General features: G+C 38.9%; 3 protein-coding genes across 4 annotated transcripts; 1 reads left to right on the top strand and 2 right to left on the bottom strand.

Moving 5' to 3' along the window:
- Positions 1–5: 5 nt before the first annotated feature.
- On the bottom strand, positions 6–3,198 carry LOC120796130 (glutathione S-transferase omega-1-like). 2 transcript variants are annotated; one of them, XM_040138537.1, is made up of 6 exons: positions 3,050–3,198; positions 1,322–1,430; positions 981–1,203; positions 772–873; positions 436–542; positions 6–179 (listed from the first exon to the last, which is right to left on the bottom strand). In XM_040138537.1, exons 1-6 carry the CDS (start codon positions 3,075–3,077, stop codon positions 29–31), a joined length of 720 nt encoding a protein of 239 aa, XP_039994471.1. In that variant the 5' UTR covers positions 3,078–3,198; the 3' UTR covers positions 6–28. The 2 variants fall into 2 exon arrangements, with proteins under 2 accessions (XP_039994471.1, XP_039994472.1); XM_040138538.1 differs by lacking the exon at positions 3,050–3,198 and adding an exon at positions 2,314–2,633.
- A 32-nt stretch (positions 3,199–3,230) lies between these two features.
- cfap43 (cilia and flagella associated protein 43) lies at positions 3,231–20,150 on the top strand. The gene is made up of 38 exons (XM_040138541.1): positions 3,231–3,407; positions 3,546–3,799; positions 4,280–4,376; positions 4,487–4,654; positions 4,867–5,017; positions 5,200–5,344; positions 5,496–5,578; positions 5,766–5,897; positions 6,028–6,144; positions 6,263–6,340; positions 6,467–6,615; positions 6,881–6,984; positions 7,252–7,401; positions 8,441–8,601; positions 8,821–8,985; positions 9,071–9,201; positions 10,403–10,565; positions 11,355–11,462; positions 12,149–12,226; positions 12,623–12,748; positions 12,840–12,944; positions 13,066–13,182; positions 13,690–13,884; positions 14,099–14,305; positions 14,406–14,489; positions 14,697–14,777; positions 15,569–15,697; positions 15,803–15,922; positions 16,167–16,274; positions 16,515–16,601; positions 16,684–16,772; positions 16,907–17,117; positions 17,471–17,583; positions 17,892–18,051; positions 18,236–18,400; positions 19,544–19,624; positions 19,709–19,862; positions 19,958–20,150. The coding sequence occupies exons 1-38, from the start codon at positions 3,379–3,381 to the stop codon at positions 20,131–20,133; spliced, it is 4,971 nt and encodes a 1,656-aa protein (XP_039994475.1). The 5' UTR covers positions 3,231–3,378; the 3' UTR covers positions 20,134–20,150.
- A 139-nt stretch (positions 20,151–20,289) lies between these two features.
- sfr1 (SWI5-dependent homologous recombination repair protein 1) lies at positions 20,290–22,102 on the bottom strand. The gene is made up of 3 exons (XM_040138540.1): positions 21,719–22,102; positions 20,662–21,018; positions 20,290–20,549 (listed from the first exon to the last, which is right to left on the bottom strand). The coding sequence occupies exons 1-3, from the start codon at positions 21,812–21,814 to the stop codon at positions 20,361–20,363; spliced, it is 642 nt and encodes a 213-aa protein (XP_039994474.1). The 5' UTR covers positions 21,815–22,102; the 3' UTR covers positions 20,290–20,360.
- Between the last annotated feature and the right edge of the window lie 665 nt (positions 22,103–22,767).

The following is a 22,767-nucleotide window of genomic DNA, read 5'->3' as shown; positions in this document are numbered from 1 at the left end:
GACGGTTTAAGGTTTTGTTCAGTATCTTCTACAGGCCGTAGTCATAGTTGGGTTTCCCCTCAATGTAAGTCTTGTAAAACCCCTTGTAGGTGTCCACACTGTGCCCCGTGACTTTGACAGTCGGGTCGTCCGACATGCACTCTGTCCACTTCTTCAGCTCAGCTGTGTTGTCAAGGCAGCTGAAAAGACAGAGGGAATCAAATCATTCCCCTAAGACTAAACTACAACACACGAGCATAAGTCACCCTCATTAAATCTGACATCAGATGCCATGAAGGAAAGATGACAAAGAAGAATTGCCTTCCATGTCTTATTTTTCTACTGTACCTAGTATTTTTACTTTTTGCTCCTCTCTAAGGTGACCTGAAGTGTCTCTAAATGCCTCCATAAATAAAATGTATTTATTTTTAAATGTCCTGAGAGATTTATACTTACTGTTTCAGTTCAAAGATCTCCAGCCTCTCAAAAAATGGCCACATCATGTAGTCAATCATCGTGATGGAGTCGCCACCAAAGAACTTGGTCTTCTTATTAACCAGGTCCTGAAAAACAAACATTATATTTAAAGTGTTAATCAACGCTGAATAAGGCACAGGCGGTAAAGAGGGAAACATGGATGATCTCACTTCACTCGTTATCTTTAACCGTTTATAAAAATTCATAGACAGCTACAGTTGCACTCACACTCATTCATACGGACGGAAGGAAGCCACCAAATTACATGTCTAGTGAATGCGTAAAGAAATAAGAGCACTCGACTTCGCAACCTGCCTCATTTAATTTGGCAAACTTCTCTTTCAGCTCAGCTTCCAGTCCTGAGACATCCTCGCCATTGTTCCTCCCGGCTGGGATCTTGTAGAAGTATGGTACTACCTGTAGAGAACAGTGGCATTAATATGATTATTTTGGTGATGGTAACAGTAGATATGTACACCCAAACAAAACACCAAGATTTTAATGCGGGTTTTCATATAAGATACCTTGGAAAAATGCTCCAGCATCATCTTCTGCTGAGCTTTACCAAAAGGAGAGGGAGGAAGAAGCTTCCTCTCAGGGTAAACTTCCTCCAGGTATTCACAGGTGATGGGAGACTCGAATATCACCTCACCAGCAGTTGTCTCCAGTGTTGGGACAAGACCAAGGGGATTCTTCTCAAGGAACCAGTCAGGTTTATCTTTCAGATTGATGTTGATGGTGTCATGTCTGAAAGACAAAAGCAAGTTCTGCAAATTTCATCGGAAAGCACAGAGTACGGGAATTTCATATTTCAGTATTAGTGATGTGAGGGATTAAAATAAAGTATAATAAAATGTTTCTATACTTGATCCCTTTGGCATTCAGCACTAATCTGGTTCTCTGGGCAAAGGGGCAGAATCTCATGCTGTAAATCCTGACATGGCCTTTGGGGACTGGACCAGGTGCAGGGCTTCCTGGGGAAAGAAAAAAAAAAAGTGCAACAAGAGGAGCGTGCTGATTTAAGTTTGGTACAATTAACGCCTGAAGGTTACCATTTACATTTACTTATGTTACTTTAAATCCATATCATTTTTCAAACCTATGTATTGTTCTTCACATCTAAAAATCACAACCATCACAGATTCTAATGTTAGTCAAGTTTATCAGCATCAGAAACTGGACAATCTTTAACTGGCTGATTGTGGAGCCATGTACATTATAGTATCCGTTTATGAAAAGGCAGCGAGTAAAGGCTGAAACAGGTAGCTGGCTTTATTTTGGGCATTTCGAGCTTTCCAATCAAAAACAGCTGTAATGCAGCTTAATTCAGTCTCAAAAGGTGCATTACAATCAATGATAAAAGCAATGAACTAAGTATATTTACTCAATTACACTACTTCAGTACAGTTTTGAGGTACCTACACTTAAGTATTTACATTTTCTACTACTTTATACTTATATTCCACTACATTTTGGAAGCGAATATTGTCCATTTTACTTTTGCCTTATTCTTTCTTTCACCATTTGCGATACGGATAATTCTCAAGTTGAAAAAAAAAAGGAGCTGACTGTTTGAAATATTTTCAAAACACCTTTGTTATCTATGGTTGGCTTTACGAGCTGGACTGAAGTGGTTAAAAAGCGCATAGTCACGATGACTTGGGAAAAAAAAAAAAAAAAAAAAATATCGCTACTGTTTTTGCTTCTGGCATTTTGCAAGACAGCACAAATCCGGGCGGCGGACAAAACATTTGGCAACATGTCACGTTTCAAGCTTCCGTTTTCCACGGGTTTCCTCGGATTTTAATTTAAAAAAAATGCATTCAGTGGAAAAGAAAGTGAACACACATTACTCACCGATATGCACTTGACAGTTTGTAGGAAGTGAAAAAGTGTAACTTAAAACCTCTTGCTAGCGAAAATGACGACGCTGGAGGAGATAGCCTCCGATTCCACAATTAAGGGGAAAGTTAAGGGAAACCTCATTACATTACTATTACTACAAATAGAATGAAGGCTTAACATATCAGGTAACAGTGTTTTAAACAGTCTTTAGCTTCTCTGGAATAATACAGTCTAGATTTGACGAGTCTAATTCTAGTGGTTTTTGACCTGGACCTGGTCTGGTATGGTCGATGTGAAAAGGGCAGTGAAAGCTCCCTTTCTTGCGTTTTGACAAATTGAATATATGTTTCACAAATCTGAAAATGTATTTTTTTTTATAGCCATTACCTTGTCTGGGATAATCTAGTAGAGATTTGATAAGTTTAAGTAGTTACTGATCTAGACCTGGTCCAATGAGGTCTGGATGTGAAAAAAAATGCTGCGAAATCTTCCGTTCTCGTTGTCGTAAATAAAATTAAGTTTTCACAAATTTGAAAGAGGATTTCAAACAGCGCTAAGCATTTAATTGGGATATCTATCACACATTCACAACGATAATTGGCGCAAAAAACGGAGAAAATTGGTGGCTCATTACTAAAATGTAAGTCTCCCTTAACTTTCCCCTTAAATTTCGAACCGAAAGCTGATTTCAGTTTCCTTGCAGCCTGCAGATGACTCCCCATTTAACCGAGTAATGACTGTTACGTACCTTTGGCGAAACATTTTTCAGTAGTCATGCTTGCACTTCAAGTGGTGGATGAGATCAGCGTGTGAAAAATGTCTAGGCACGAACGTAAAATGTCTGTAAACGACGGAGAAGAGAGAGAACTGTCCGCAACGACGTAGCCTATGGCTGTACGCTGTAATTTACTTCCGGTGTGGGCGTGCCAGAAAAGGGTGTCATCCAATGGCGTGAAAGAGTAGTTTCTGAGGTGTTTTGTGGTTGCCAAGGATGCGCAACGACTTGCCCGTTTGTTTGTCTGTTAAGCTGGTGAAAAAGTTTACTTTTATTGTGTGTATTTTTAAAGTTATCTTAAAATGGATGGTATTGGAAATTTAGAAGTCAGGTATGTAGCCGCTACAAATAGACATCTATTTTTACTTCCGAACAATGTGTACTTACCGTTCATGTGCCGTTTTTATCACAGGTGTCTATAGCATTTAGCCATCTAGCTAATTTTGACATGTTCTGTTACTCCCTTCAGATGGACACAAGGCTTTACAAACAAGAGTATCGGGTTTGTGGACAATAAAACCGTTTGTTACACATGTGGGAGTCATATCTGTTTCCTGAACCTGGAGACAAAATTGCAAAGCGTGTTTCAGGGCCCTGGCAGAGGCATTGGTACATTGACAGCCAATGCCATTAATGGGATTTTTGCTTTTTCTGAGCAAAAGTTATCCCCATCTATATTTGTGTACATTTTCCCTGAGCTTCAGTTGAAGAACGAGTTAAAAGGTAAGGCGATATTTACACCCACTTGACAAAAAACGGTTTCGATACCAAGTCGGGTAGGTTTAGGTTGAGTGGGACACTTAAGCTTGTGGATAGTTTACTGTGTGAATGTTAATAGCCAGGCACAAAAACTGTTCTTGTGTTATTGCTGAATAACCACTTGACAAAAAAAACAGAAGTCTTCATTGGTGAAATGTAACAGGGGTGGTCATGTGGTCACTTTTAAAACCCCATGCTATCCCATGGAAAGCAAAGTGTCATGATGTATGGGGTGAATGAATTAGTAATAGACTACTTCTGAATGTATTTTAATTAATACCCCTACCAGCTGAGATAAGTAGCTAACTCTATGCAAATGCCATAATATTCCAACTCGTAGGTGTTATCTATGATCTTACTGTAATTTTCTTGCAGGTCTATTGAGTTGTTAATGCTTATTGCATACTTTTTTTTTCTTACACAAATCCTAAATATCGATTCTAGGAACAGCACAACTGGACTACACATCTCTGACATTAAGTGATGGTGGTCCTTATTTGGGCTGTTGTTCCTCTCTACCAGACTACACCATAACAGTGTGGTGAGCCACTGAAAGACGTATAATACTGTAAAAATATGTGCTACATATTTTCAGTTATGTTTATTTAGTCTGAGCTGCTCTCTTACTGTAACCATGACTGTGTAATGCAGGAACTGGCAAAATGCTGAGCCAATTTGTACACAACCACAAGCTGGGCACGATGTCATTTCTTTGGTGTTCAACCCTCTGAACTGGCTCCAGCTTTGTGCTTTAAGCACTACATCTATCACTGTCTGGAATATTGAGAAGAGTGCCAGCTTTCATGTCCTGAAACCACGGTAAAGCAGACTTGGCAGTACAAGCATGAAGTTAAAGTCTAAATTGATAAATGGAAATTCTGTGTGTTGCATGTGATTTAAGTGATGATTGAAACTACATTACCCGCATTTGTCCTTTATGTACAGTGGGGACTGAAAAACACTTGAAGAACCTAGATAACACAGTGTCAGGTACTATTATGTATGTGTATATCATATTTGTTGTGTTACAGTGTGATAGAGCTTCCAGCAACTGATGGTTGCTTTGCTGAAAGATTGGTACCTACCTCCCATACTGTCAGTGAGAAACCGCCCTATTTTGGCCCAGAGATGCCTCCATCAGCCATCTCAGGGCTCAAGGGAGACAAGGCAGAAATCATTGTGGTATTGTCTGACTCTCACAATAGTCACAATATGGACTAATTAAAAACATTTTCACCAATTAATATGTTTGTTTTGGTGATGCAGCTGTGACCTTTAGATCTATTAATATATTTAATGGAAAACCATTTTGCTCTCAGGCACACAAACAAAGACAAAAATTAAACAAACATGTTTTTACACAGACTAAACTTTGCACCAAAGCCAGACTAACTCCTACTGCCCTCTGCTGGACAGCCACATCAGAGCTCTACGTGGGCTGCAAAGAAGGATTTCTGCTCCTCCTTGACCCAGAGAGCCTCTCTGTCTCGGTCCTCTTCAACCCCACAAGTAAACAAACACACACAGTGGGACTCTGGGACTTTGTAGATATTTAAAAAGTTTCTGGGAGAATTTCTGCTCTTCCATAGAAGGATTATCTAATTTTATTTTGCAATAGAAAAGACATTTGACATCTGATTTGTGTTTCACTGTTGTTCAGCCCCTGATGCCATCCCTGATCTCAGACAGAGCAACTTTCAAGGTTTAACCCTTAACAAGACTGGTTTGATCGCTGTAGGGCAGGTACGAGCCCATGCACCTGTTAGCATCTGCTTGGCTCAGTGTGACACTGAGTACTGCACTTTCAAAACTGAAAGAAGAATAAGACATTCATTCCTCTGCCAACTGGTGATCTCATTTGCAATTACAGGCATCAGGAATTCTCAATTCCTCCAATTTAAAAGTACTTTGAAATGGTTATGTTTCACAGGACAGTGTGGTGCACTGTCTGCAAATCAAAGGGACTCAGATTGACATCACACAAAAATGGCAGTTAGAAGGACCTGCCACAACTGTGATGTACTCCCCTGACTATGATACATTACTTTTATCTTCTAATGCAGTAAGTACTCAAATATACCATAGTGCCTGTCGTACATAAAAAAAACACAATATTCCATCATATAATTACTTGAAAGTAAAGATATATTGAATACAAAATCTGAGAACATGATAGGCTTCTTGTTCTTCAGGGGCAGATCTACGTGTTGAACCCAACCCGGTCAGACAAGATTGTGAAGGTCCTGGATGGCCTCAGCGGAAACTTTGTTGCAGCAGCTTGGTCACACTCTGACAAGAACATTTGTGTGGTAAAACAATTTTATGTTGCTAAAGAATTATAGTGTCTTTTGATGGCCATTGTAATTTAGGTAGATGTCTCTTAAGTGAACGATGATGTGACGTTTGTTTTTTTACTGCTGGTTGCAGTCAGTGAGGGAGCCTGGAGAACTTCAGCTGTGGTCAGTAGATGGCATTTGCCTCGGTTCCCTTTCTCTTCAAGCAGAGGTCAGAGTTACAACATGAACATTCAGAACACATCAGTAGTGCCACATTAATACACTTGTCCTGTAAGCATGCAAAAAGGACTTTTACTTACATTTATCAGAACTGAATTAATCTGTGTTTACTTAGGTGACAGGTCTGGCCTGCTGTCCTATTGCACAATACGCAGCTGTGGGAACAACTTCAGGAAATATCCTCTTCATTGACCTGAACAGGGAGCAGCAGCCTCGCCTGGTCCACCAAGTTCAGCTCTACCACACTCCGGTGGATCACCTAGTGCAAGTATCCTCCATCCCTGTGATACCATAGAGTTTCAGTTTAACATTGTGCTTGTGACAAAGTATCTCATCATACATTTGCAATGTAGAGACATGAGTTATCTCGACCCATAAAACCCAGAGAAGATAACTGCTCTTCCACTTCTGGTCAGGAAAGCAAATTAAAATGTCACATTAAATGGTTACAGGCTTTCTTATTGTGTGCACATATACTTTACGTTTGTGTATGAGACGTGTGTATGTGTGCATTTGGGCTCCTTTACAGTTTTGATCAAGAGGGGCACTACCTTCTCACCGGTGCCTCAGATTCACATATATATGTACTAGATGCAAAGCCATCAAAGAAGTTTTCAGTCATAGGATACACAGGTAGGCGGTATTTTTTTTAACATGTTTTTACTGATTAGACATGTTACTGCTTTTCTGTACATACCAAAACACTGTACATATCAATACAAAGATGTAATTTCAGCTTAGAATTGATACATAAATATATATAGAAAATTATTCTCCTATTACTGTAACACTTTAACTCATAAAGAACAATGTATTTGTTAATTTTATTCTTGGATATTGAAAGACAGAGCAGCTCAAGCTCAGCTGTATCCCTCTGTCATTTTTTTTTTTCTTTTCTAGTTGTTCCTGGACCCATTTTGTCGCTTTCAACTCAGTGCATCAGGGACTGTGAACAGGTGAAAGTTCTTGCACTGTGCACTAGACAGGAGGGCAAAAATCATGATGGTAGCTTGCTCACACTGCTCTCTCTGCCTGTGAAGAACCTTGCAGGTACAGCACTGATTTAATAGACCGATTCACTACTTAGGGCATTTTGCAAATTGGTCGGAAGTTTTTTTTTTTTTTTTTTTTAACATCAACACTGGTTGATCACAAACCATCTTAAAATTATTTGGTACATAGCCAGAGGAGAGAGAGCTATTAATAATAGAGAACAGATTAGGGCCAGAGGCTCCCATTACCTCTTTGAACAATCTGTTGCAGATATGTCAAAGAGACAAGATGAGGGTCTCATATGCAACACATTATTCATAAGATCATGTGGTGATACTGACATAAAGCAATTCAACAAATTCAGGCAGAGGTAAGATAGGTCCGCTACAGACAAGGGAGGCTGATGTTGAAACACTGAACAAAAGATAAGAATCTATTATGCCACCGGCAGCTGATGAATTATCTCCTGTAGGTGAGGAGAGGTTTACAAGGTGATTAGTTGTATCAAACCAAATTCAAGGATTGTGCTGGTTGATAGAAATTAATAGAGTACTAATGGCCAGTGGCTTCCTTTACCTCATGGTTACATAAGTTAAATAAATCTTTAAGCTTACTGGACTTCCCCTTGCCTTCTGTTTCTTAATGTTGGAAGTCTCATCATTCATCTAAGGAGATGCTTGACAGTGGACTTAAGTTGTGTTTCCAAAACAACTATATTTAGAGACATGCACATAACTGATTAATAGTGCTTGACAGGACATTTTTTTTCCAAATGTTTAGACATGTTGTCCCAAACGATGTTAAAAAGAAAGCACAGTGACCAAGCGGTTTACAAAAACAAAGCCTTTGTTTATACAGCAGCTGATGTTAAACAAGAGACCGTGAGACAGAGAAGTCACTAGAGGGAAGTGCAAAGATCAAGTCTAGGGTGTGGCAGCGGTTTTGAGGTGTGCCACAAACAGGTTATAAAACTAAAAAACATGAGTAGTGTATTTTAAGGTGCTTTCCACGGGATAATTAAAGAGACACTTTCTAATCACTTGTTTACAGTATCTGCTTCTTATTGCATTAATGACGTATCTCTGCTGACCTGCAGGTCCTGATTGTGTAGACCGACGTGGTTGTCTGTCTACTCAGATCCTCAAAGTGTCCAATTATGAAGTGCCTCATCCACTTAAATCCTGTGTTCTGGGAGTCAGTGAGGTCTTTGCTTACTGCCACGGGAGGAAAACTCTTCAGCGGCTTCAGCTTCCCCAGGTTTGCTGCTGCCTAATGCTACAGTAACTGATGAACCTCTCTCACCATCCCACTAAAATATCTTCGACACATTTACAACAAAATATTGTAACTTTCGTTAAACGTGGGAAATTTTCATATAAACAGTAGCCTGAGTTACGTTGTGTGTTCCAAATCTGTTCAAACCACAAATATGAGACTATTATTCTCTGATTCGGATTCCTTCTTTCTTTCTCTCAGGACACAGATGGTCTCCCCAGTCAACAGGTGGTTAAGCTGAAACCAGTGCAGGAGGTGAAGGGTCATCCTCGGGGCCCTGCCTCTCTCGTTCTGTCTCCTCATCAGTTATGGCTGGCTTCTGTAGGCCGAGATGGCCTACTACGCATTAGAGAAACTGCTTCCATGGTAGGAGCTAATTCTTGTAAACGTTTGGAACACATTTGCACTGTCTATGGTGTGTATTAGTACGATGCTGTTGCTGCACCTACAGGAACGATACATTGAGCTGCAGTGTCATTCATGCCGTCTTGGTGGAGTTAGGAGTCTGGCCTTCTCTGCAGACAGCCAGACCCTCCTCACTGCTGGCTTTGAAGACGGCTCTCTTGTGTGCACTAATCTCAGGTAAAGGAGCGAGCAGTCTGTCATGCTCACATAATGCACAGCTGTGAACAGCAGAGGGAACTGTTGCTCACGGTAGTGATGTGACTCTCACAAAGTTTGATATCATGTACATTAAACAGTACTTTTCTTCTCATACTGCTGGCAGCGGGGAACAGTAGTAAATAAATACAGCTGAAGTGGGGGGTCCAGGGGGATCATGACCACAATCTACAATCTGCAGAATAACAAAGCTCCAATAACTTTCACAGCACAATCTTCACACTGAATCACATCCCACTCACATTCCACATTTGCCTCCTCTGCTTGCTCCTGTACACTTTTATTTTGAAGTTCAAAAATCTTTTCTTGTCTGTCCTGTCACTTTTATGATATCTTCCAGGAATTTTTTTTACAACTATTCTTGTTTCACTTATGTCTAATCCTTCGTCTGCTTAAGCTGTTGATAATATGGGAATTTAAAGGACAGGTCTGTTGTATTTTTCTAAATACCAACAATTCCTATTAAAAGACCAAAACCAACCATCCAAAAAGCCTGATATAGCTTATTACTAAGTGTCATAGAGCTCCATTGTTGTCCAAAAACTACTAAAAACATATCAGTGAGTCACACCGTTACACTGGGTGACATTTTCCTTTATTATGATCAACAAAAGCACTGTAGTTTATTTTGAGTCAATCCCATATACACCATCCTTGTGCTGTCCCCAGCAAATACTCTAATATTTATTCCTGTTGGAGTAATGTTTGTGACCATGCCAAGTTGCTTTAGGAAACAACTTATCCTTTTTTAAAAATGAAACTTTATATTTGTGACCTGTTTTTAAAAATGTATGTCTTCAATGGAAACAGGGGCTGAGTGCGCCAGACAGGGTAGGGAAGTCAGAAATTGTACATAGCCGACCTAACGCACTATTGGTATTGGACCTTTCATGGGATTTGTTGATAATAATACAACTGTAGAATATTGCGAGCCTTATCCTTTAAAGTTATTATAATTTTGACCAATAAGACAGAAAGAAACAGATAACTGTAAAATTCACTTAATTTGTTTTTAAAACAGCATAGGTTGTATTTAAAGGATTGTTTATGAACGGATTGGATTAATGGATAAGCTGGGCATTATTAAAACCCCATAACAAATGTGTCCATATATGTGCTCTCTTATTATGTATATTTTATGTGTTTCCACGGCTCCATACAGAATTAAAGGTGTGGATGTTGAGGTGAACAAAGCTACGCAGAATAGCCAGCCTATAGCTCATTTCTTGAAGAACATATTCAATACAGAGAACCCTGTAGTCATTGACTTGCCTGAGTGGAGCCAAGGGTCTCGTGCCGGCACTGAAAAACCAGAGGAAAGTGAGGTAAACAATAATCTATTCTATTTTTTTAGCTGTGAATTTGTACTACATAACAGTGTAATAGCTGCATTGCATTTTTGTAGCTACTGAAACACTCAACACACCAAACACCACACTGCAATTGCAGAGGATACACTCAGTTTAGTAGGTACATCTACCTGAAACTAATGCAGTTTAATACAACAGCCCTGCAATAAATTCTATCTTCATGAAAGTGATAACGTTCAATTCAATGTTCAAGCTATACGGAGTGGTGTTTGTAAATATAGTATTCCTTCATTGCTATAAATATGATGGAAAAAGTATTAAGAAAACATCTCAGTGTAATGCAACACAGTTCAACAGCACCACAAACTACAATCTTCTGAATGATCATAAAACTTGAGTCGACACCTCTCTAAAACACTGGTAATAATACGTTGTATTACAGACTTATAATAATGATAATATTGTCCAGTTATAGTGGACAGCAGGTTACGTTGATGTTCTAAGTGATAAGAGTTTGAGGCATCTTAGTATTTTTGAAGAATGTAACGATAAATGTCAATTGTTTTATGAGAGACAGTTTGTTTCTGAGCTGTTTCATCGATCAAACATGAGTCAACATTTTGTGTTCTTATTTAAGACACTGTGGTATAAATCTGGTGTGAATATTACACAATGCAATAGATATTAAATTATCTTATTAATTGCTTTTAAAAACGCCCTGTACATTACTGAACCCGAGTAACACTTGCACTGTGTCAAAGCAAATGCCTTTTGCTATTTTTATGTGTTGTTAACACTCTGTAGGTCGATGGGGCAGAGTCTGTGGATGTGACAGAGCAGGATGAAAGTTATAACAGCCTGCTGTCTGCTCCACCTTCACATCCCACTTGGCTGGAAAGCAGGCGGGAGGCGGTCAGTGACTAACATGCTGTAGTATTTGTGGTGGTGTACCATGTGGATAATATTAACTATGTTTAGATATTTCTTCTGCTAAAATGTTGCAGGTGGAGGGTTGCGAAATGATATGATATCTTGCTCGAAAAGCAGCTGTGTTGCTTTTGGCAGATAGTCTTTCTGAACAACAGCTTGATTGGTCATCACTTATAGTGTGAGAAAATTAACAAAGTAACAAGTGGTAAAATAAAGCAGATAAGCATTTTTTTTTTAAAAGTTCAGTACTTTATCACCGGACATAGCTTCTTGATAACATTGAACTAATACTTAAGGTGTGGCAGTCTACTGTTGGTTTCGCACCTGAACTACACAAGGATGCGGGCAGAGGCACTTTTCAGCCTGTTTTTATGCTACAACATGCTTTCTTATCTGACTCACGTGTTTTATGAGGGCTTCTTTTTAAGTCAAGCTGCATCATGTTGAGTGAAGAAGTGTTGGATAGCGTATAATTTCGTTTTTTTTCTACATTGTAAAATTGAGCATTATTAAACCTATCTGTTTGCAAGTCATGTTGGTGTACTTGCTGCAGCCTGAGAAGGTGTTGTAAAGTTGACATAAGGCCAGTTTAATACTACCGGGTTTATTACTTTAGTGTTGTTCAGTTAAATTCTCTTATTGGTTTTCAATCTGTATATATTGAACAGGTCATAAAAGAAGACAATGAGCAATATTCTGAGACAAAGAAAAACATGAGGAAAACCATCAAAGAGTTACGTGATACTGTAAGTGAGTTTTATTACATATTTTTTTAAATTTCAGTCCTTATTTGAGGAGATATTATGACAGACACAAAACTTGCTGACAAAACAGCATCCCACTGTGCATGTAAGCACAAAAATACTGTATCATTAAATATAGTATGTTTCGTAAGTACTTTTCATTTCAATAAGACTCATCCCTGTAATTACACAGCTGCTCATTACCCACAGCCGCACATACACACAATAAATTAGGGAGAAAAAAAAAAAACTGTTTATCACGTAACTAAGGCACTCACAACCCAAAGGCTAAAACTGTATATGGAATTCTGGTAATAGATCTTAACAGTGTAGCTAAAGTACTAAGTATATTAAAGTTAGGTGCAAAATTACAAAACAAGTCTGTATTGTAATTGTCAGATCCAGGAGATGATGCGCGAAAATGCGAACCTCCCAGATATTGAGCGTCTGGAACAGCAGGAGTTCAACCTGGATTTTGAGCAGCAGAGGAGACTAGAGGCCATGGTGGAGCAGGAGGTTACTAGGGTAATGCACACATATTAAAATGAATCCAGTGAATCTCTAATTTTGTTTTGAGGTCATGATTGTAGTGATTCTTAATGCAGTCACATTGTAGGTGAGAAAAGAAATCAATTGTGAGATTTTGGGGAAATGTTACCTCCGTGATGTCCTAAAGAGAGAGTGCTGGGATTCGATGAAGGTCAAGGGCAGGGCTATCAAGGTAAAATCAGGAACAAGGATTTGCTGTACATGTCAAACAAGTGTTACATTAATAATGATCAGAATACGCTGTGATCTATATATAAAACGATTTTTAAATACTCTCTGGCTGTCCACCACAGGCGTTTCACACTGAACAGGAAGTGAAGAACTACCCTTTGAAAGAGCGAACAGAGAAAGAGGTGGAGGAACTTCACCGGGTTCAGAGTATGAGGAAATTTGAAAAGGAAGCTTGCACCGTAAGCAATGCTCAGGCTTGAACAGTCTATGGTTCGGATTCTGATTAACACTGCAAAGAAAACACAAGTGATGAGTTAAAATGGATTAAATAATATTTGGGTTTTAATGTGAAACAGAAATGCAGCTTGAAAAGTCACAGCAAAGAACTTATCAAAAATTTTACATTTTCTAAAAGCTGCAACAATGCACCCTTTTCAATATGGTGGTACTTTACTCTCAGGAAATACATTTTATGTCAAAACCGGTCAATTCAAAAGGAGTTTACTGCTGGAATATAATTTGATGCTTTGAATCACAGTGCTTTGTTGGCCTTTCACTGTGGTAATTTTTAAAAAATGCTTGAATATGTGCCCAAAAGATGGCTGTGTGGTCAACAGCAAATGTTATGATAGTTCTCCTCACTGCAGGATTCTTTGGATAAAGTTTATAATCCTATGGCCACATGTTCAATCCTCAACATTTATCTCTGCCATTGCATACAAACTATTTGTCTCCCCCTTTTTCAGCAGAGCAGCCTAGAGAAAAGTTCCAACAGAACCAACGCGGAGGAGGAAGAGCAGAGAGAAGAAGACCACACGGCGGAGAGTGCTGCTGTAACTGGAAGTTTCTCCATTCAGTTTGGATATTCAAATCCCTACATTTATGATCAGTTCAGCTTGCAAACCACAGAACAGAGGATCAACCAAATAATTCTGCTACAGGTGCGAACCTGTTCCAGAAATCACAAATGTGATAATAACGCTTTTTGTTTTACAGTACTTTTCCAAAAGTGCCCAAAAAACAAACTAAGGCAAAAAGTAAATAAAATAAAAAAGGTGAAATTAAGAACACATAAAAATGTGATTTATGAGAACTGGCTGACTGCTCAGTCATGATATTTTTTCTTTGCTGAATTTCATTCAACCCCAAATGCAGGATGTGATTTATCGTATCAAGACAGCTTTCAACACTGAATTTGAGGCCGTACACAGGCAGAAGGTGCAGGAGCTCAACCGTGTGAAGGAAAGAAAAAGACACATCGGGGAGATCATGCTGGAGCTGGACATGAAGGAGAAGCTGTGGGAGCCCAGCCTGACCAACAACGAGTGGCCAGAGAGGCTGCTCACTGTGGAAGACTCTGAGGTTACTGACCTCCTCCTCTAAACATTTAAATTCAACAAACAAAGCGAGCTTGAAATTCTTGATGGTTTTTTTTGAGATATGCAACTTTGTCCCACTCTAGATAAAAGCACAAAAGTACCACACCCCAGAACAGAAAATGGAGGAGAGGAAGAAGTTGGAAGAGCAAAGACGTTTGGCTGCCAAGGTATGCTAACATAATGTTTTTCTTTTTCAACTTGTTTTTTGCTATAAGCAAATGTTTCACATACTTCCATGTACGATTACTACATCTAAGATAGTTATAACAAAAGTGAGAGGAAATTCAATGTGTTTTTACCTAGTGATTTACAGTATATAGTGCAAGCTGTTCAGTTCTGTCATATTGATAAGGTTTTTTGTCTGTCTGTTGCAGAGTGATAATTGCAGAGAAAGGGCTCTCGATGACATGATGGATGGAGTGCTTGAAGTGAAAAAAGAGGAAATCTTGAAAATGGTGGGTTAAAATATTTTAATATTTGCTGAAGCATCAATACCATAGTGGATCCCACATATATTATTTTGTAGAATAGTATATAATATGGTAAAAAAAACATTTGTTCCTGTGAAATATCTACTCATTTGTTTGATCAATTAATTTAGACAATTTTACATGCCTGGAGTTGCAGATAGCACTGTCTTTTGTGTCAGTTTATTTGTTGAAATCCGGGTGATGTAAACAAGTGCTAGGGTAGTGGTCAAGTCCAGTTTGAATACATCAGCGGGCTTGAATCTGTCTGCAAAAATAGATACATATAAATTAGCTTGCTGCAATGAAAATTCAATTCATTGACTAGTCAACTGAGAGAAAATGAATCTACAGCTTTTTCGATTAATAATTTTAGTAATCTTTCATGCAAAAATGACAATCATTTTATGGTTCATGGTTCTCAAATGTTAAGATTTTATGATTATTTGTGATATATGATAGTAAACTGAATATCTTTGGGTTTTGGACTGTTGTGACACAAAACATTTTTGAATGTCTGGAAGAGAAAGACAGAAAAAAAAGAGCAGGAGATAAACCCTTTACCTCCTCCTCATTTCTTACGACTTACACAAAATGCTACATCTCATTGCAGCCAAAATTGACAGATTGACACTCACACAGGAAAGCATTAATTTTTCTCCCTTTAGGCCAATGATGTTCTAGATTTTTTCATACTTGAATTCTTTTCAAGGGAGTGTCAGTTGAATTAGACAAATCAGCATGAAGGGCGTATAGTTTCTTTTGAATTTATTCCACAGGAAATACCTCCGCCTGAGTTTATTTTGACCAAACCTGATATTCACTGGAGTGAGGAGGAGAGAAAAGTCTACAAAGAGTATGAAAAGAAAACCAAAGGCCTGAGTGAGGAGAAAGAGAAATACAAAAAGGTATTACAGTAGATGCTTTCACAGCGCTGTTTTGCCTTGATCAGAAAAATCATTAAGTTGTGATTAGTGATCAATATAAATCATTTGTGAACTCTGTAATTGCAGGTGCTAGAAACTGAAATGAAAAAACTGCAGGCATCCACCAAGGATGAAACCGAAAGGTTTGATGAAAATTTGGCAAAGCTGTTTGAGAAGAAAGTAAAATGTGAAATGGCTATATGCCAGGTGAGCCCACCCCCCACACACACACACACACACACACACACGCACTCACGCACACACATGCAGAACATCTATGTGACACGGGCAGATTCTTAACACGGTCACATGAAATCAGTCTCCATCATTGTTGCTTTCTTTTGTTCTCGCCCTCTCTCCTCACTGTGGTTTCCTCCTTCAGATAATTATGATACCCTGTGTATGTGTTTAAAAAAATCCTGTTTAACGCTGTTTTTGATATATTTTACAGGAAGAGCTCAAGATCACTTATTTTGTTTATACAGTAGTCATAGAAGAGGAGATAAGAAATCGAGAGCTGGAGCTCAAGCTTAAACTTGAAAAAACTTTGGCATACAAGGTCAGAAAACTCTTACACAGTAATGCTGAAGGAATTTATGTCTGCCAGCTTCAGATTCTGTTATTTAAGAAATAACAGAAGTGAAGCTCTGTGGTGTTCCTCCAAATTCTAGTATAACATCTGTTGCTCAGACGTGTTCTGCAAGAGCTAACCTGTCTTCTTTTGTCAGGTTTTAATTCTGCCAGTTACTGTTTCCCATACATGCTGCTCTCATCTTATTGACATGTATTTGTCTGACAGGATGAAATTGGGGAGGAGGTGAAGAGACATGAAGAAGAAGTAGAATTGTTTCGCGAGACCTATGACAGCATCTTAGCTGAGGACAAAGTAAGCCATGTGGTAAAACACTGAAATCCTTCTGGCTGTAAATGGCTGTGCACGTAACATCATATAATCCATGTCTCCCAAGGTTCTTGACAAAGAATTCAGGAAGGATTTCTTTGATGTACCAACCCATGTTGTTGATCACTTGTATAAGCTGTTCAAGCGTAGACCCAGGTTTGTAATACTTGTAATACTTACAATTTGATTGCAAGCATGGAACATAATGTAGTTGTGCTGGCTCATAGCTTCATATGTAGATAGCCTGCAGACAGAGTCTGCTACAGACTGCAGAGTCTTGTTTTCTTCAGGGTTCAAAAGATGAGGACTCAGACTGACAACAACTACAACCCATTGAAAGAGCAGCGTCTGTGTGGTTCTCTGGCTCCCGATGCGCTTGGCAAAATGCTTAAGGCCATGGAGGAGCTGGATGCTCCGGAAAATATACCAGAAGGCTTGAACCCGTCCATCTGGGAGAGATTTTGTTTTGTCCGCAGATCAAAAGTAGAGAGTGAGCAAAAGGTAATATGAGGACACAGACAGGTAAAAGACTGGAAAAACAGCGGAACATTGCTAGAACACTAGAATACATAGGGAGACATTTCTACACTACAAATAGGCAGTTGGCTTGATATTTTATAGTCTGTGTTCAAATATAATCTTTTTAATTCTTGTCAACAATGGCTTTCCAATTTATACAGTAGATCTAACTTCTCTGTCACTGCATATTTTTCAAATATTTTCACGTTTTATACAATGAAATACTACTTTAATGCTCAGTGCAGCCCAGCTATTAAATAGATTTAAGAAACTTATTGTATGTATATTATTCTGTGTTTATATCTGTGGTTCACTGTTGGACACAACTTTTGCAGGTAAAAGTAAGAGCTTTGACTCTTGCTGAGATGCAGGCGTTCCTACAGAAGAGGAGAGATGAGTATAAGGCCGTTCAACAGGAAATTAAAAATCTCTCTGATGACCTTGAAAGGTATGACTGCGATGTTATCATTTATTCTGATTATAAGCAGTTGTGATTGAAAAGATAAAAATGTTTACTTGTCACTCTACGTGGGTAAAAATATGGCAGGGATGACCTGAGACAATGGACTCAATCCACAAGTCTTACATTTATTCTTAAATTTGTCTCATTCCCTGTGACCTTTGAGCATAAACAAATACTCAAAAAAATAAGATAAAAAGGTGATGTAATAAAAAGTAGATAGCATTAGTGTTTTATTATATTTCTCTTTGAAAGAATGATCCTCCAGTGTTTTTTGTTGTCCTGCTTTCTCCTAGTCTACATAAGGAGAAGAACCGTTTCCTGATGGACATCATGGTCCAGGTCCTGCTCAAACAGGGACAGGTGGAGGTGCCTACCGCAGACCTAACTGCTGACTACACTGACTCTGTACTTCTCCACAGGAGTGTGGTGGAGGACCTCAACAGAACCATCAGGGTCAGCCTTAACTATGTATATTCTTATGATGGATTAATGACTGAATTACAATGTAAATGCAATACTAACAAACAATTTTCTGTCTAATAAAAGGTGCCAAAATGAGCTGATTTCAAGAGGTGGTCAAATAGATTGGTTATGAAAATGTCTGTGTCTGTCAAATGATGATTATTTATATGATCAGATGCTTGGAGAGCAGAAGATAGCCTCCATGGTGGAGTGCAAGGACTTCCGTAAAGGCATCATCCAGTTGGATTGGGAGCACAAGCTGATGAGGATGCAGATAGAGGACCTCAACAACAAGGCGAGGGACATCCAGATGTTACGTCTCTCTGAGGAGCAACAGGATGTGAGTGTAATCAGGATCCTAAAACACCCTTATCATGCCTTTTTAGCTTTCCTCTGGGACCTGGGTATCTTTTATTCTCAATCTAATACTGTTTTGACCTCAATATGGAAACAAGCACTAAGCAACACTTCTGGGCAATAATGCTACAGGAATTGTGAACAGATTTTACCCTGTACATAATTCTGACATGGCAATTATATGCCAAAGTTTTCAAAAAGTTCAGCATCTGCTTGAAATGGCAATGAATCCTCTGCATTTGGGGTGAAACGTTAACCCTGTTGGCATTTCTGGTCAAACCTCAGTTGGTGATAGTAAGGCAGATACTTTTGGTTTTGGCAGGATGAGATGTTTTGCAAGCAGTAAATTATTACCATCCCTAAGTACAGATGGATGATCTTGTGTTAGCAGACAGTGCAGAGCTTGTGTGAATAGGGGGTGTATTTTTTTTTTCCTTCTTTTAAAACTTAAAATCCAGTAGTTAGAGACTGGTTTAAAAACTATAGACATTCTTTGCTTTCTTTATGCTTTTAACATATCAGTTATGTTTATGCAGTGATTCAAAATTCTAGCAACACAGAAAAGCTTCTCTGCCTCATTTGGCTGCAAATGTAGATCCAAGGTGTGAAGAGGCATTTTAATCAAATACAGACCACAAAAGTTGACAGGAAAATACTTTTCTCTCAGTTGCAGTCCATTATCCCTATGATACGGATGAAAAACCCAAGAAATTTCCTTATTTAGTGATATTAAAAAAATAACAGAGTTGGTGTTTGAGCAAAGAAAAAATACATAAAAATCAAATGAGTCATCCATCATCTTATTTTCCACATTTTGATGAGCATAGCAAACACAAAACATGTTTCCAGGTCTGAATGCCAATTTCCTCTGGCAAAAGGTTCAGGTAGCGTCTGCTGAGGCATGGCATGCAGTTTCCTGTCATTGTTAAGGCTCTTAAACAATGGGAGGGAAAAACTCCGAATATAAACAAATCCATCGTGAGTGGTCGAGACCATTTTATAGTGAAGCCTTTTTTCCACGACTGTTGTGGGGTGTACCATCAAAAGAGCTGGTGCAGAGTAGCCTGATATATTTATTATTTTAAATTCTGGCTTCATAAATGTCAGTTATTCCCTTTTCTTTCAGTATCTCAACAGGACAGATCGAGACATTCGTGTGTCCAAGCAAGTTTCCATTCTGGAGAAAACAATAGCTTACCAGGAGAAGGTAACAGAAATGTAGCAATGTGATCTCATCAATCAGCTCTTGTGCACATTTTAAGTTAATATGCATATTACGCTCTATTCTCAGACTCATCTACAGAGTGTGCAGCATCGCATAAAAAAGATTGAACAGCTTCAGAGGCAGGCGGCAATGAAAGCTGAGAAGAACACAATTTTAGAACAGCAGCTACCCCATATGCAGGTGACTGTGGCAGAGAGGGGACACATCTATGAAGCAATAGGTAATAAAACAAAAATTTCAGCTGTAATCAAACACATTAGAAAAAGAGTTTTTAGAGCCTCCCCAAACTGATAATGTGGCTTGTTTGCTGTTTAGCTTCAGAGGAAAATCAGGCAGCTAAAACAGAGGAGCGCTACAGGGAAATCGTTCAGAAGAAGAACTTGGAGGACTTATCCAGAGCACAGGCGGAATATCTGTCTTTCCTCTGGGCAGAACTTGAGCGTCTGAGGATGAAGAACTTTCCTTCACTTGATCAGCTGAAACACAACTGAACAAAACCTTCTCTTGAGCAGATAACAAGGTTTTATTTACACTTCTCTTCACAAGTAAACTGAACAGGAAATTTACAACTCAAGTTGTGGATAAAAACTGTAGCAGCAACAAATAAAACAATTCATGAACTCGGGATATATTAAATGTGACTGTTCCTCTGCAGTGGACTTTTTTTTTTTTTTTTTAACTGATAATACAAATGATGTGTATGTTCCAGAGCATATTATTAGGTAGTGAAGTCCTCCTCTGTGCGTTCAAAGTGCAGAATGGCGTCATCCAGACCAAAGAGGTCTATAAGCTCAGACAGGCTGGCCTTTCGTCCGTCTACCGGGACATCTGACTGGAGCTCACACAGTGCAGCCTGAGCACAACTCCGCCACTTCTCAGTCAAGGTTTGGAGCTGTGTTAAATCATTCTAGGGAGAGAGACATACCTATAAAATTACTACTTTCAGTCTAGTTAACAAAATAAATGCCATTATGTTTATGTTAGGAGAAACTCAGACAATTAAAAAAGGTAGCTGATACCTTGCTTCGGTACATTTTAACCATCCTGAGTCTGCGCAGAGTCTCTATCTTGTCTTTAACCTCCTTCCTGAGTTGATCTCGTTGTTGTGCCAAGTCTTTTGAAGGAAGATGTGTTGGTTCGGAAATGGGTCCAAAAAAACCTTCACTCCCTGATCTCGCATCACTTATGTTTACATCAACATTGCGCATGATGAGAGGAGGATTATGAACGGTCCCCTGGGAGTCTGCTGGAACTTGCTGGCCACCCTCCTCCAAGTCATCAACACAAAGTCGTTTGGCCACAGAGGAGGGGGAGATGAAGGAGCGCCTTGATCTCTTCAGCCTCTCCTTCAGTGAGGAACTCAGCTTCTGATGAGGCTGTGCAGAAGACAATGAATGAATGGCAGGGCACACAATGTATAGACAGGTGATAATGATGAATGTCAGAGTATGCATGAGCTCAGCCACGATGCATACATGGTGCGCAGCAGTTCTTTAGTGAGGTTATATATTCCGATTAAATCTAACACTTTTTAAGACCTTCTTAATGCCACATAGAATGCAATTTTCATGGTCATAGCAGTCAAAGAATGACCAAAAACAAACAAGGCCTACAATTATTTATTAGTTACATTCATTTATTGACATTTATGTCACATTTTTGTGCTTCCCAGCTGTACATAATCAATACTTCTTTGTAAAATAATCAATTAATGTGATCTGGAGTCATGGATGACTGAACAGGCTGAAGTGAATGTTAATATTTCTTGTTTGACAGTGAGAGAGGTCAGTTATAATAATACCAACTGATAATGTATAGTAATAAGTCATAATCCACCAATGCCTGGACCCAGATAGGAGGCAGAAATGTGATGGATTCACCGTGATGAGTCGATGAGCTTCCAAGCGACTGTCACCCGACAGCCAAAACATTTAACCACTGTTAATAAAAATAAAAATATGTAGGACTTGTTAATACCTTCTAAGGCCTTTTTGAGGGAACGAAATTCCGTGCTTTTTCTAGACCTGCATACACACTGACAAGGTTAACGCAAGTAAACATGAGTACTTGACTCACCTTTTCCTCTCTGTATTCACAGGGGCTTGACTCCACTGAATTACAAGGTGGAGAACACACTGATTTTACTTTAGCTGATTTAGGGGTGATCTCCATCGGTGAAACCTACTTTGACTCATGCACAGTGTCAAGACCGTGACGCCACGAAGTTAATTCAGTGTCGCGTATCAGCTGCGGTGGTCACATAACTACTCAACAAACACTTTCGAAAAACCCAAACTATCAAGAATGATAAACACGTTCGCAATAACTAGTAAAAAACCAACGGTTATCCCACGACACACTGTTTAAGATGTAAAACTGCCGAAGTGATGCGACATCTTTCTCTTTTTCCGTATTTTTACCTCCAAAGTCAGCGATTGGACAGAATTGAAAGACGCGTCACCGACGAGGGTCTCGGGAGCTGTAGTTGTTGAAGTTGGCTCGGGTGGCGAAACCACAACTTTAAAACTAAATATTTACACGTTATTCCTCATAGCCAAAACTAAAATCAATCCCACCAGTCTCCATTATCTCTTACTTCTTGTTTTAGTTGAGTGAAGTACATAAGAAAGGACTTAAGTAATGGAACATAACAATTTTTTCTGAACCTTTTCCAAAATTTCAGACAAAATTCAGATGCAAAAACAACGATTGGGTGAAATAATAATAATATTTCAGTAAATTAAAATAAATACATAAATAAAGGATTTTCTTTAGAACTTCAATGTTTCACAAAATAAAGTGCTCAAAGGAAAGAATTAGGAATGAATTTTTTTGTGGACAAGTGGACATGTCCAGTGTTGAAGCAGTGTTAGTTTGTTACCCTTGTTACCCGGGTCAAGTCATATTGTGAGTCTGCCTTACTCATCAGGTGAGTCATCTCTGTTGGTGGATTTATTTAAACCTCCCACGGAGCGATGTAGTCATTGTTAGTTCAAGATTGTTTTGAGACTTTTGGCGATATCCTGCGTTTTTTAGCCGTGTCTTTTTGTAGCCATGAGGAGATAGGGTTGATTTAAAACGTGGTCCTGCCTCGACTTGAACATCAGTACTTGGCAGTCTGAGAT

This window comes from Xiphias gladius, chromosome 11, assembly GCF_016859285.1.
Source record: "Xiphias gladius isolate SHS-SW01 ecotype Sanya breed wild chromosome 11, ASM1685928v1, whole genome shotgun sequence".
Classification (NCBI taxonomy): Eukaryota; Metazoa; Chordata; class Actinopteri; order Istiophoriformes; family Xiphiidae; genus Xiphias; species Xiphias gladius.
The sequence above is the reverse complement of the archived record's forward strand: the minus strand, read 5'-3'. Positions and strand labels throughout refer to the sequence as shown.